The following is a 14,247-nucleotide window of genomic DNA, read 5'->3' on the forward strand; positions in this document are numbered from 1 at the left end:
GAGAATGATGACGCTAATGAATGTCCAAATCTGCTTTATGCAACTGATGTATGCATGTATTGTGTTGAGTTGTATAAGTCTCCAATAAAATGCTGTAAAAAGTTCTACAGTTTTATTGCTATATCTTTCACATGTTATATAATTCAATAGTTCAGTAGTATTATGAGAGCTCTACAATCAACTTTAGGACACTTGCTTCTTTCTCGTTCTCATTAACATTAATAATCCTTACGTTGTTAGCCCCACAGTTCAGGCCTGCCTTCAAACAGAGCGGTAGATTTTGATTCCTAAAGTCCTCTGGAACTGTGTACGTAAACTGCCTCTTCCATTCGTGGTTAACTTATCAAACAAATGTCTAATTATGGGCTTACCAAGCATTCTTTGATTGGTAGTTTCTTTTCTAGCCAACATTTCTTGATATGATGAGTCATTCTATTATATTTTATCTTTCCATATCAGTTATGGGGTTTATGATGCTAGTCACTTAAAATAATTAATGAGTGAAAGCTCTGAACATACTACTTTCTTAATCATTTTGCACTAATTATCAATTTAGAACATTTTTGGAGCAGTACTAATAATTTCTGAAGACTTTAGTGTAACCGATACCATTGTATCAAGAAATGATAAATTCATAGTGAGTTAAAAGATAAATACTTATATCAGTAAGTTAAAAAGTTTGTGAAATTATTATTCTATATATGGTTGTCACTATTTCATATCTATTGGCCAATATTACTCTCTCAACATATACTTAGCATACATAAACATAAACATTTCTATATTTACTTCAAGTTTATGCTTTTATACACAAACATAACATTGATCAGAAAGGATACATTCCAGAAATTAAGAGCTCTGAGGGTTATGGGTAAGGCTGTTAATTTCCAGGTTAGCCATTCAAACTTCCTAGTTGATCCACTGGAGAAAGATGAGTCAATCTTCTCCTTTAAAGACTTCCACTCTTGTGAACCTTACATAGCACTGTTTTGAGACAGAATTGATTTCATGGAAGTAGGTTTTTGGTTGTGTAATGGTTATTGCGCTTAACTGTTAACACAAAGTATGGGAGTAGTAATCCATTGTTCACTATGTTGGAAAAAATACCTGGCATTTGACATCTGTAGAGACTGGAGCCTAAGAAATCTTATGGGGCAATTATAGCCTGCCCTCTATGATTCCTGTGACTCATGATTGACTTGACAACAAACAACAACAACAACAACAAGTGCTGGAGTTTAGAAGTGATGAATCTGCCTCGGTCATTATATGTACATATTATCTTAATATGATATGTTATATATTATATTTATATAATATTCATCCCTACATGAATGTCTATTTGAGTAGTTTAGAAATTTGATAATGATAAAATGTTATATAATAACACATAGAGATGAAATTCTTGAGAATGACTTTTCTAGTTCTGACATTTGCTAGCAAAATCTCTACAGGATACCACATTCACATAATATAACCATACCCTGGGTATTTTATACTTTGTTTTCCAATTTGGGGGCTAATAATTTTCAGCATCTTGGTGAATTGGTGATCTAATTCAATTATTTTATCAACCCTGTTGTAAAAGATAAGGATACAATGCATTGTCAAAACTCTAATGTCTGTCCTTTATGTGGGAACCTATTCCCAGTACTTTCCTTACAGCTCTCACCACTTCCTTGTTCCTTAGACTGTAGATGATGGGGTTTAACATAGGGGTGAGAATGCTGTAGAACAAGGAGACAGCCTGGCTTTGCTCTGCTGAGTACATGGCTGGAGATACCATGAGAACAATAATGCCTGAACCGAAAAAGAAACTTACCACTGTGAGGTGGGAGGAGCAGGTAGCCAGGGCCTTTTTCTTGCCCTTCTTAGATTTCATATGGAAGACACTCAAGAATATGAGGCTGTAGGAGGCCAGAATGAGTCCAAAGGGAATGAGGAAGAACACTATTCCCATGATGAATAATATCATTTCATACACAGAAGTCTCCTCGCAGGAGAGCTGCAGGACAGCTAGGAGTTCACAGAAGAAGTGGTGAATCTCTCTGGAGTCACAGACTGGTAAATGCATAACATATGCTGTGTGGACTAACGCATTTAGAAATCCCACTGTCCAGGCAGAAACAGCCATGTGCAGGCAGACTCTGGGGGTCATAATGACTGAGTACCTCAGTGGTTTGCAGACAGCAATATAGCGATCATAAGACATCAGAGTCAAGAGGATACATTCAGAACCTATTATGTTTATGTACAACAGCATCTGCACCCCACAGGCTATCTGTGAGATAGTTTTCCTATCCACCCAGAAGTCATTGACCATCTTAGGAACAGTGGTGGTGATGAGAACTATATCCATGAGAGAAAGTTGGCTGAGAAGTAAGTACATGGGAGTGTGGAGTCGAGAATCCACCCAAATTAGTAAGAACAGGATGGTGTTTCCAAGGAGAGAAATAATGTAGCTAAGAAAAATGATGTACATAAGAAAGCTGGTATTTCCCATATCAGGAAATAATCCAAGGAAAATGAAGTCTATGGTTGATGTGTCATTTCCTTTTTTCATGTTGATTTTAGAGTTGTGTTTGTTTGGGAGAATCCAGTTAGAGTGTGAGGGATGTACATTTCTCATTGCATATTGTTCTTAGGTCAGTTGGCAAATACCCATTGTATTTCTATATCTGAAACCCAATAATGAAACATTAGTTTATGTGTATTACTTTAAAATTTAAATAGGATAATGTATTAAAAGTATCAAAGATCAAATCAGTTCAAACTTTCAAGCTCATTGTGCTCAACAAACTCACTAATTTTGAAAGTTGAAAAAATGACTTAATCTATGAGTTTCAGTTCTGTCATCTTTAAAATTATAGTGATAATCATGCTCGCACCCATTGCTGTTAACACAGCACAGCATGTTGAATCATTTCTCCCTTTTCCTTCCCCCAAATTTATCATAATAATAAATGTACGATGATTTTACTTACATTCAATTTAGTTTCTATGCTGTTTTCCAGTCTCCAAAAGTCCATCTTGCATGTTTTTTTTATATATTTGATGTGCAATCAATAGTTGCTAAACACGTCGCTGCCAAATCCCTGTCTTCATTTGGATATATTTAATTAATTATTATTTTGGAAAAATTTGAATTATGTCATTAATCCTGTAGAAATATAAAATTATCTGTTAACTAAATTACATTCAATGGATGTAGACCATAGGAAATTGTCACATTTGACCAATTTATGCCATAATAATTTTCACTGCTGACAGACAACTACAACTTTCAAAGTTCATTCTATACAGTTTTTATATTCTAGGATATACAATATAATTTGATTACTTACTGCAATGCTATTTCAAAATGAAGTAAATTTTGAATCAATCAAATCTAGGTTCCCAAAGATAATGATTTAAATAGTCTGATTATTACAGAAACATATTACCAGGTAAAAGCATGTTTTTTATGGCCAGTTTCTTCCTGGCTTTATCTTCTGCCTTGTGCACAGGATGTGTACATGTGAAAGGTTAACTTGCTTGGGTAGAAGATAGGATATTTCAATCCTTATTCAGCTGAATAGTGAAGATTTAATATTAATTTATGTGAAGCTCAGAAATGTGATAACCAACACACAGATTCCCAAGGTCCAAATGATTGGTGAGTCTGTCTTATGGGAATATGGTCTCTTGACTTTAATTAATTTGAATTTCAGAATAAATGGTTAAATTTTCCTTCTCCATAAAAGCTTTTAGATAATATTTTGTAGCTTCACTCGTGGGAGTCTATGAGAAACGGGTGTTTGTTTTGCTTTGGATTTATTAACTCTACTTTTACATTTTTCCCTCTCACTAGAAACCAAAATAAGCAGTATTTTAAAAATCACAAATCCCCTTATCTTCTTAAGTCATATTAGTACATTCATTTTAAATAATTATTTTAGGACATGAAGATTAATAATGTATAAGATTCAATATTTGACAGACTATGTAAATATGTGGAAGCAACTGAAATATATTTCGTTGAATGTACACTATACATATTTCATATACATTATAGATATATTTAAAATTAGGGATGGAAACAGAGAACTTGTTCTCATTTGGATATTTATTTTGGTATTTTTTTACATTAAATAATAAAATACGAGTCTTTATCAAAACAGCGTTGGTAGACATGTTATAGAATAAAAATTGGAAATTTAGTTGTTAAACCAGTTATTGTTTGAGTGCCTCCTCTATGTGGAAATATAAATGATTTCTCAGAATTGACTTAAACCTTTTTATAGTAAAAGAAACTAACAGGGTCTAACTAATTCCATATAGTGATACTTATAGAAAAAATTAAAAATAGTATGTACCATCAAAATAAAACAATATTTGTAAACAAAATTAAGGGGAAATGAAGTCTTTAAAAAATCAGGATAATTAATTTTATTTGGGATTTACTAATGAATCATCGAGAGGAATTTACTAATTTATTTCAAAATCATTTTATTTGGAGCTGATACAGCTATCATAGCATTCCATAGCTCAATCACCTCAAGCAGCTCCCGTTTACCCCCCTGCCCTCAGTGTCCCTCCCAAGAACTCTAATTCTACTTGTTGTCTCTATAGGTTAGTCAACCCCGCAATTCATATACAAAAGCCAGAGAAACTTATAACAAAAATGGAAGATAGGTAGCCCCAATGACAAAATACATCAGAGACAAACCCTAATATGGATGTGGTCAGGGGGAAATTACAGAAAATGTTGGAAAGCAGATCAGGCCCAATGTGTATCAGAAGGGTTATCGACTGACAAGGTAACAAGTCTCTTCCCATCGCTCTAGTACAGATAGAGGGAAATGATCAGAGGCTTCTGTCCGGTGTAAATCTCACAAAAATAGCTTTGGCCTTCACTGTCATCTCTAGCCTTTTACAAACCAGAATCTCACAAATTAGGATCTGATACTATTTCCTCCTTCATCTTTGGATTATATGATGCACATACAATATATGTACATATATGCTATATATATGTACATATATTATACACATGTGTGTATAATACACACATATTGTACATACATGTGTACATATATTATACACATATATGGTGTGCACATAGGCTATATATAGGATATGTGTATATACAGATATGTGATGTACATATATGCTAAATATGTACATCATATATATGATGTATAAATATGCTTCTTCCATGTGAACTTAGTTGACGTTTCAGTTAGATGGCTGCTTGTTTGGAAACAAGCCTTCAAGGCCCCATTGCTGTTTTATCTCTTATCTGGGCACTGTCTGATTTCTCCACCACACTTTTTAATAGAACCCATATCATCTATGTTCCCTTCTTGAGGGCGAGTATCAAGCATGGCCTTGATATAAGAACTAATTGAGCTTTTGTTATTTATTTATTAAGAAACCATTTTATTGGTGGCTCTTAAAACTCTTGCAAAAATCCATACACCAATTATATCAAACTCATTTGTACATATATTGCCATCATAATTTTCAAAACAAGCTCTTCCTACTTGAGTCCTGTATTAGCTCCTCTTTGTTCCCGTGCTCCCTGAGATAGTTAAGGTATAATGTGCCAACCTGGCCAATACACATATGTGGGATTAATCGAAGGACAGAGAGATAAATGGCCAGTCAGTGAACCTCGCCTTCCTGGTTTTCGAGTCTCTTGCTCTCTGGTGGTCGGACCAAGGTGCAGTTGCCTTCACCAGTTCCATGCTTTAGTTGGCAAGGCTCACTTCCCGCTAGACATCCCTGAGAAGAAACCACATGGACTTACCCTGATGCAGTCTTGGATGCTGGAGAAACCACGTGGGGACCCCTGCCAGCACTGGGATGCTTATACCACCACTGGATTAAAAGATTGTCTGCCCACTGCCCTGTGATCCTCCTGCATTTGGTGCCATTGTGTGTGTTTTGTGACTGTGAGGATGACTTTGCAGATCAGTGTTGAACATATGGGCTCAGTTGGATTTATGGGCTTGGACTAGACTGGGTGGGAATGCTTTCTGAATGTACTTTATATAAAATTTACCCTATATATAAAACTCTCTCTTATACATATATGAGTTTCTGTGGATTTTTTTGACCTCTCCCTCATGGTAGTTTTTCTTCTTTGACTCTCCAGAGGTCTGTTAAAGTCACACTGTTTTCTAGGAAGAATATGGGAAGTTAAAGTTTTGACTATTTTGTTTGGTTCTAGTCTTTGGTTATTCCTGTTTAAAATGTCAAAAATGAATGTGATTAATGTATATTTTGAGCTCAGGGGTAGAAATTACCATTGGAATTTCTCAGAAACCATGCTGCTATGGAAAATGGTTGACAGAAGGCAGAATGCCAGACAGAAAGCCTGGACCTTGTTTACTGCTCTCAGAGACCTAATCCCATATTTGTGTATAAATATAATAGTTTAGATAAGGATTTAGACAAGCTAGATAAGGATTGAAGAAGACTGTTTTAAGAATTTAATTTGGTATCTGATTCTACTTTTGTTTATACTAATTTCTTCTCCTTATTAGAGATAAAATGATTTAAAGAAATGTTTACTGGGAAGTATGAAAATAGAGAGCTTGTATATATATATACAGCAGGTTTAACCTACGTCCAACATACTTCCTTGACTGAGTTTTGGTACAAGCAAGAAAGCCTCCTTTGACTTTCAGGGATTTTTGGTATCTGCCTCTGGACTCTGCATTTGAATGGATACTTACTGACTTCTGGTTCTTGGGGTTTAAGTTGCTGTCTATCACCTGAGATGATGTCACCAGATTCTGCAGCCTGTGGATTAGCCGAATCCTCAAGACAGACACCTAAATTTTGTATTTAGGACCTAGGAGCACCCATAATCATGTAAATCATTTATTTAAAATTTTGTGAGTTTTATGAGATGTTGTTGCAAATTTCAGGACCCAGAAATGTGAGGAAATATACTAAGGTATACACTCCCAAACTTACTTGACATTCTGTCCCCTTTCATTATTCCAATTATGAGGAATTTGCCAATGCAGAGTCAGGCAGCAGTTGAAAACAAGCTGCCATTTTGAGGGAGAAAGATGGAACTTTCTGCTTTCATAATGTGTTACACTTCCAGACACCCACAAGGGAATTTCAACACTGTCCTACAGGGTCACTATGGATCGGAAGTGACTTGATGGCACTGAAAGAAAAGAGAGACCTGTGAATAGAAGAGGAATGTTGTCACATACTCAAAACCCAATAAATAGCTGCAGGGCATTGTCACATACAGTGGTGAAACTTAAGTCTCTCATGTCAACAGGAACTTAAATACTGATTGAGGAAGAGCTGCCTTCTCAAATTCCAGTTGACCATAATGTCATGGATGGGGAGTAAAGCCTTCAGGACATTTATTGCTGGTCGGACATAATTCAAAATAAGAAGGAATGGAACCAACCATCTATTAATATTTGGAACTTGGAATGTATTAGGCGTGAATTGAGCAAAATTATAAGTCATAAAAAGTGCAACAAAGCACATAAACTTTGATATTCTAGACATTAGTGAACTAAAATAGGTTGGTATTAGCAACTTTGAATGAGAAAATAATAAACATATTCAAGAGGAATGGCATCACATTCATAGTAAAAATAAAGACATTTCAAGATCTACCTGAAGTGCAGTGCTTTCTGTGATAGCTGCCTATCTGCATATAAGGAAATCCAATCAATACAACTATTTTTAAAATTTATGAACCACTAAAACTAGTAATGCAGAAATTTGGGGATTTGTAGAGGCTGAGTGGGGGTTCCAAAGCTCAGTGAACTAAGATCTGAATCTTACCCCACCATTTGCACCCGAAGTGAATCCCTGAGGACCTGGGATTGCCACAGGAATTACGCAGACCCCAGCTGCCCACACTGCTGTGAATTGCCATGCCCTGGCTGGCTGCAACATCCTAAAACTCAGCCACCCAGCAGAGGCTCATTTAGCAGCCATTTAATACCCCAAACGGCCTGGAGGAACCCTCCTCCCATTGATGCCAATTGGTGGAGCCCTCCTCCAATACCAGCACTTTCCTTTCTACCTTTTCCCTGCCTGGCATCCCTCTGCTTTCTAACTGATGTGACTAGGCCCTGTTTCTCACCTAACTGCCTGTCCACACTGTGTTTAGCTGGGAGAATAGGACCCCAGCCCCCGGAACTCTGTATTCCCATGCCTGCTCTAGCACATCCCTTCAAACCAGGACTTGCACAGCTGGAAACAGCTGCTATGGAGGCCTTAGGGTTGCTGGCGTGCAACAGAGGCTGACCTCAGTCTGACGACGGAGGGGGGCCATCCAATTCCAACTGTCCTCCAAACAACAGATTCCCGACAGGCGTGGGTGAAAGTGAACCCCAAAGGGACAAGGGTGAAACACAAACCTTCAAGGTAGTTAGCTACAAGCAGCCTGCAAAAACATTAATATGAACCCCACAAAGAGAGAGTCTAGGGCTCCCTGACTCGCAGGAAAATGGCACTGGGTTCCTCCAAAATGACATGTAAACAAGCTGACTGAAAAGCCTCAACAAGAAAACAGGAGAAATAAAATGCAATGTCAGAGGATGACCTGAACCTAACCACTGTCATAGAAGAGGAAGATGTTGATCTGCCACAGAAAGAAATCTTCAGAATGCTGCTTAGAGTCAGACAGGATATGAAGGAAACAATCCAGAAAAAGGATGGAATGATAGGAGATAAAGGCTACTCACCAAAGGGAAATACAAGAGCTAAGGGACAAGATAACAAAAGCCAGGAGAAAATTCAAAGACTTCACCAAGAGACACGAGGAGGGAGAGAATCACAACAGTGACATGGAGGATAACTAGTTAGACTTCAACAAATTATTAGAATAATTGGACTACCAGAACAAGACATAACAAAGAAGTCAATGGCCAAAACAGTGAGGGAATTCTTAAAGGAAACCTTCCCCAGCTTAACGAATGAAAACCATGCAAACATTCAGGAAGCCAAAAGAAATCTAGCTAGACTAAACCCCAAAAGAAGTCCCCAAAGCATGTAATAGTTAAAATCCACAACTTTGAGGAAAAGGAGATCATGAGGCTCTAGGGATAAAAATGCAGTCACTTATAAAGGGACCCAAATAATATACTCAGACTTATCAGTGAACACTGTGAAGAAGAGGAGTGAGTAAAGTAAAATATTCTGAAAATTGAAGGAAAATAACACAAATCCAAGAATACTCTATCGAGGCTAATTACCAATTAAGGTAAATGGAGAAGTCAGAATCTTCCCAGACAGGTTACACTCAAAGAAGATGTTAAATGAAACCCAGCCCTACAAAAGATCCTTGTGGATCCAGTATGGGCAGAAAAACACCACTCACTGACCACAAACAAGAAACCACCACACACACAAAAAATTCCACCCAGAGGTCAACAAAGAGAAAACAGCACTCAAAATAGCATTGGCTGAATGGTGGAAATTAGGCAATAAAGTACCACACAGACACATGTGCACAATGCACTGACAAGAAATGGAAGTAAGAAAGCACCCCAAATACAAAAGGTACAAGAGGACTTCACCGAGTCCACAGATGGATGTAATAAAATTTTTTATGTGTAATTATCTTTTTAATTTCGGTTGTCTCTATTATGATGTCACCAGTTTTTTTCTTATTTATAATATTTGCTTTTTCTTTTTCTTTTCCTTTATTAGGTTTGCCTCTTGTATAACAATTTCTAAAAATAATTTTGAAGAACCAACTTCTTGTCCTATTTTTCTATATTAAAATTTTTTCAATTCACTGATTTCTATTATTTATTATTTTTTCAAGTATCTATTTTGTTCTTGTTCTAATAGTTATAGATGCTGTGTTAAAGTGTTTAATTCTTCCTTCCTTTCTGATGTGTGCACTTATTGTTATAAAAAACTTTTTCAGTACTGATTTTACTGTGTCCTACATATTTTATTGTCTGTAATTTAGTTCTCACATTTTAAAGGAATTTTTACATTGTACTCTTTTATATCTTTAATTACCCAGTGTTTTTTTACGTAAAATGTTGTCCTATGATATTGCTTTCTATTATTTATTTCTAATTTTATAACATTGTAATCTGAAAAGACAGTTTGCAGTATCTTTATTGATTTTATTGTACTGATACTTGCTTTGTGGCCTAACATGTGATCTATTCTGGAGTATGCCATATGTGCCCAGAAAAAAATGTATATTGTATTGTTGCTAGGTGAAATGTTCTGGACATGTCTAGGAGATCAAATTGATTCATTATACTATTTAATTATTTTATCTTTGTTGGTTTTATTTCTATTTAATCTATCTTGGCTCAAAAGTGATGTAAAACTCCTAATATTATTGTATTACAGTCTATTTATCTCTACAATTCTATTACTTTGATTCACATATTTTGAAGGACTCTCACTAGGTGCATAGATGTTTGTTATGGATATATGTTCTTGTTTATTTGTGGTTTTCATCATTATATTATGGCTTTATACTTTGATTTCTATTTTGTCAGGAATAAATGTTGCTACACTAGCTCTATATGACCATCATTAGCTTGATATAGGTATATTTAAATGTAGATGATATAGATATTCCATCCTTTGGTTTTTATTCTTATTTTAAATAGTTTATTGGTTCATAATCAATTCAATACACTAATTTACAATTCAGTCATATCTAGAAGAATTGTACAATCATTACCACAATCAATTTAGGACCCTTAATTCTTTTTTGTCCTTCTTGTTATTAGCTCATTTCTCCCAAATCTCCCTTGCCATACCCCAAAGAAACCATTAATCTAATAATTGTCTCTATAGATTTTTCCATGCTAGAGTTCATGTCTTGAAAAAAAAACCCAAAGAAACAAAAGAGTTAACAGTAATAAAAAAATTAATATATAAAAACCCTAATTAAAAAGGAGGCACATGAGAAGAAAGGAATGATTCTGTACAAGTGAATAATTCAGGTACAGTGCATTGGAGGTAGCCTACATTGAACCGATATCCCTCTCCCAACACAGATTTTAAAAATTGTTTCCACAGGCTAATAAAAGATAGTTATGCTCAGGGGGATGATTGATAAGACTCTATACCATAAATTAACAAGGAAGTTTTGAAAGGGAGCCAAGTCGGATTAAAAACAAAGAAACAAACATAGATCCAGGAACAGGTATTGGGCTTTCAATAAATCCTAGCTCCAATTTAAAGAGCAATCAATCAATTCTTACATCATGGCCCTCCTTAATCCCCACCCTCCACCCCCCAGGAAGAGAACACAGAAGATATGGGTGCTATAGCCAAGTGCGATGACAAAATGAGAAGGTGCTCTGCTATTAGATAAAATTGTGTCTGAGCTCTTAAAAACGTGTTTCCAAACAAGCATCTAAGTGAGTGTCAACTAAGCGCACAGGAAAGAAGCACACCAAAATCCGTCACCAAAGGTTGTAAATCATGTACTCTGATTTCGAAGTAGAGAATAGAATCAGAGGTTAAATTGTGAGAATCTAGTTTGCAGAAGTATGTAGATGACAGTGGGAGACCAAGATACATTTGTGGGACCTACATAGGAAATAGGCATCCAGTGAGTTCCCTCAATCCTTAATAGAGGGATCGGAGGAAGGTGGTTAGTTACCAAATTGAGTGCATTGGAGAGATGACTATATAACATCAAAATGATGACCCTCATTTGAATGGTTAAAACCTTGTCAGTTGATCCTACTTCTGATGCATGCTGGACCTGATCTGGTTTTCAACTTTTTCTGTATTTTTAGTTTGTGCACAATTGGGTTTATCTCAGATGTATGCTATCGGGGGTCACCGTCTTGAATTTTGTTTTTTGTTTTTCGATTTATGAGATCCAGGACTGATGAACCTATGGGGAAAGAAAGTAGAATAAAGTTTTTTTTGGGGGGGGCAAGGTGGGTGCATATAGTGGATGGGGAGCTAATGTTAAGGATTTCAGAAAGGAAAAAGATATTTTGAAACTATGGCAGCAATTGTACACTACTGCCTAATTGAACCATAAAATGGTATGCTATTTTTATTAACTCCCAATAAAATAGTTTTGGTGAAAATAAATAAATAAATTATTAAAAAATAGAAAAACTTTAAAATGTGTCATATGATAAGATGTTAAATTTTAAGCTAGCTGAATCTGCCATACTCCACGATGCAATCTGCATCACAGCGATGGTGTTCACATCCCTGGTCTGTGTTCAAAGGAGATTCACTAGAGACTTAATCTATGTGTATTTCACCTTCATTTATTTTATAAAACTGATACAACTTTTAAATGGTCAACAAAGGGATCAAATAAGATACCACTTTTGAACCTAATTGTACCTATTGTAATTTCCTCTCCAATATTCCTGTCTGGTTACAAGGACTTTGAACATCAAATCCTTCTGGTATGGTCTCTAAAGCATGTTTTGTGGCTCAAAAAATGAGGATCTAAAGTCCCAGTATTCTATAACCCATGGACGGTGTCACCAAGGCTGGATAGAAACTGGGTATAATTAGGAACTTTATACCAGGCATTTTCTTTCCTTGGGTTACTATAAGCACAGTTAAACATCAACATTGAGCAGTCATCCTGGTTCTAATGCCACCAAATTTCACCTGCAGTTTCTCACCATCTCTGCTACACCCTGGCTTTTCAGCTTTCCTCACTTCTTTCTGAGTTCTCACCTGAATTACCATTTATATCCATAGTTTCACCAGCAGTCTCTTCACATCAATCTAATTGCTTCTACATTGCAGGTGTCTTTTGGAGCAGCAACCCCATTTCTAGTTCCAATTCTGTCTTATGTATCTTGTGCCGTTAGACCAGAACGAACACAAGTATTTAGCAAAAAGCATTTACCAATGAGGTTTTAACAAACAAATTTATTTTCTCACTATTCAAGAGGCTAGAAGTAAAGTCATAGAGCCAGATGGAGGGGAAGATTCATAGTTTAGATTGAAGGTCCTTATTTTCTTCCTTCTTTGATAGGGCTTACATTTATTGGAGGCCTCTTTCTACCTTACCATCGATTTCCTCTGGAAGATAGGAGGTCTTCAGCGCAGGTACCTGGGTACAAACTACCCCTGCTCTGGGCTCTTTCTTCTTAGTAGCATGTCCCTCTGTCTCTGCTCCCTTCTGTCTCCTCCTTTTATCTCTTGTAAGAAAAAGCTGTTGCAATCCACACTCATGGGAACTCCCTATAAACTTACTTCAGATCATAAGTGAGACAAGATTGGAACCCACCCTTCACCTTATTTTTAAAATATTGATTGGTTTATCACAATAGATGATATCTGTGCTAGTCCATATTTTTAGAGCTTCATACAGAACTGCCAGCCACTGAGGATAGTCACTCAAATTGACTCAGAATTTGTGAGGGGCCACATTCAATCTATGACAAATATCTTTGATCAATGTTCAGTAATGCCAACCAGGCACCATCGAGTTCTTCTGATCTGATTGCAACATAGGTAGTTATTTCTGGAGGTAAGCAGACACACGTTTCCTTTTGCCCCGCTTGTTGGCATAGTGGGCTATGTGTTGGACTGCTGTAAGACTATGTAGAGACTGAGTCTTATAATACCAATTGAATTGGTTCATGATGCTATGAACTGCAGAAGAAAACTTATATACAAAAGGGATAGTCCAAGTTAGGGCACCGGGGTCTCTGCCGGACAGACACTCCAGAGCGTTGTGTTTTATTCGAGGCAAGCTTTAATACCTGTTTGGCAGGTAGCCTGAAACTTGTGGCAGGATTACACATTGAGACATTTCAATATGCTTTGATGGTTTACAAAGAAACATTAACATATCAACCAGGTTATTCACAGACTGGAGGGACAATGATGTTGGGAACATAAGTTTCCAGACTGCCGTCTTCTGAAACTTTATTCAGTGAACAGGAGGCATGTCTTTTTATTTTACGCAGAGTGACATGCCAGTCATTGCTTCATCCGCTCCCATAGCTGAGCTATAAACCTTCTCCCACAGGCCGTGAACCAAGGAAGGTGCTGGTCCTGTCCCCTTTTCCTGAGGAGCAAACAACTTTACACTTATAAAGCTGCTAACTGAAAGGTCAGCAATTCAAATCCACCAGCAGTTCTGAGGCCGGAAGATGAGGCTTTCTGTTCCTGTAAAGACTCACATGCTCAGAAATTCACAGGGTAGTCCTACTGTGTTCCTTTGTCCTTTAGGGTCTCTATGAATCAATGGCAGGGAGTTTGATTCTGGGCTTTGATTTCATTTTAATTGATGCC

General features: G+C 36.6%; 1 protein-coding gene across 1 annotated transcript; it reads right to left on the reverse strand.

The window, feature by feature from the left end:
- Window positions 1-1,615: 1,615 nt before the first annotated feature.
- LOC142440285 (olfactory receptor 2M5-like) lies at window positions 1,616-2,563 on the reverse strand. Its single transcript, XM_075542764.1, has one exon. It carries the CDS (start codon window positions 2,561-2,563, stop codon window positions 1,616-1,618), a length of 948 nt encoding a protein of 315 aa, XP_075398879.1.
- Window positions 2,564-14,247: the final 11,684 nt, after the last annotated feature.

Source organism: Tenrec ecaudatus, chromosome 2, assembly GCF_050624435.1.
Source record: "Tenrec ecaudatus isolate mTenEca1 chromosome 2, mTenEca1.hap1, whole genome shotgun sequence".
NCBI classification, from domain to species: Eukaryota; Metazoa; Chordata; class Mammalia; order Afrosoricida; family Tenrecidae; genus Tenrec; species Tenrec ecaudatus.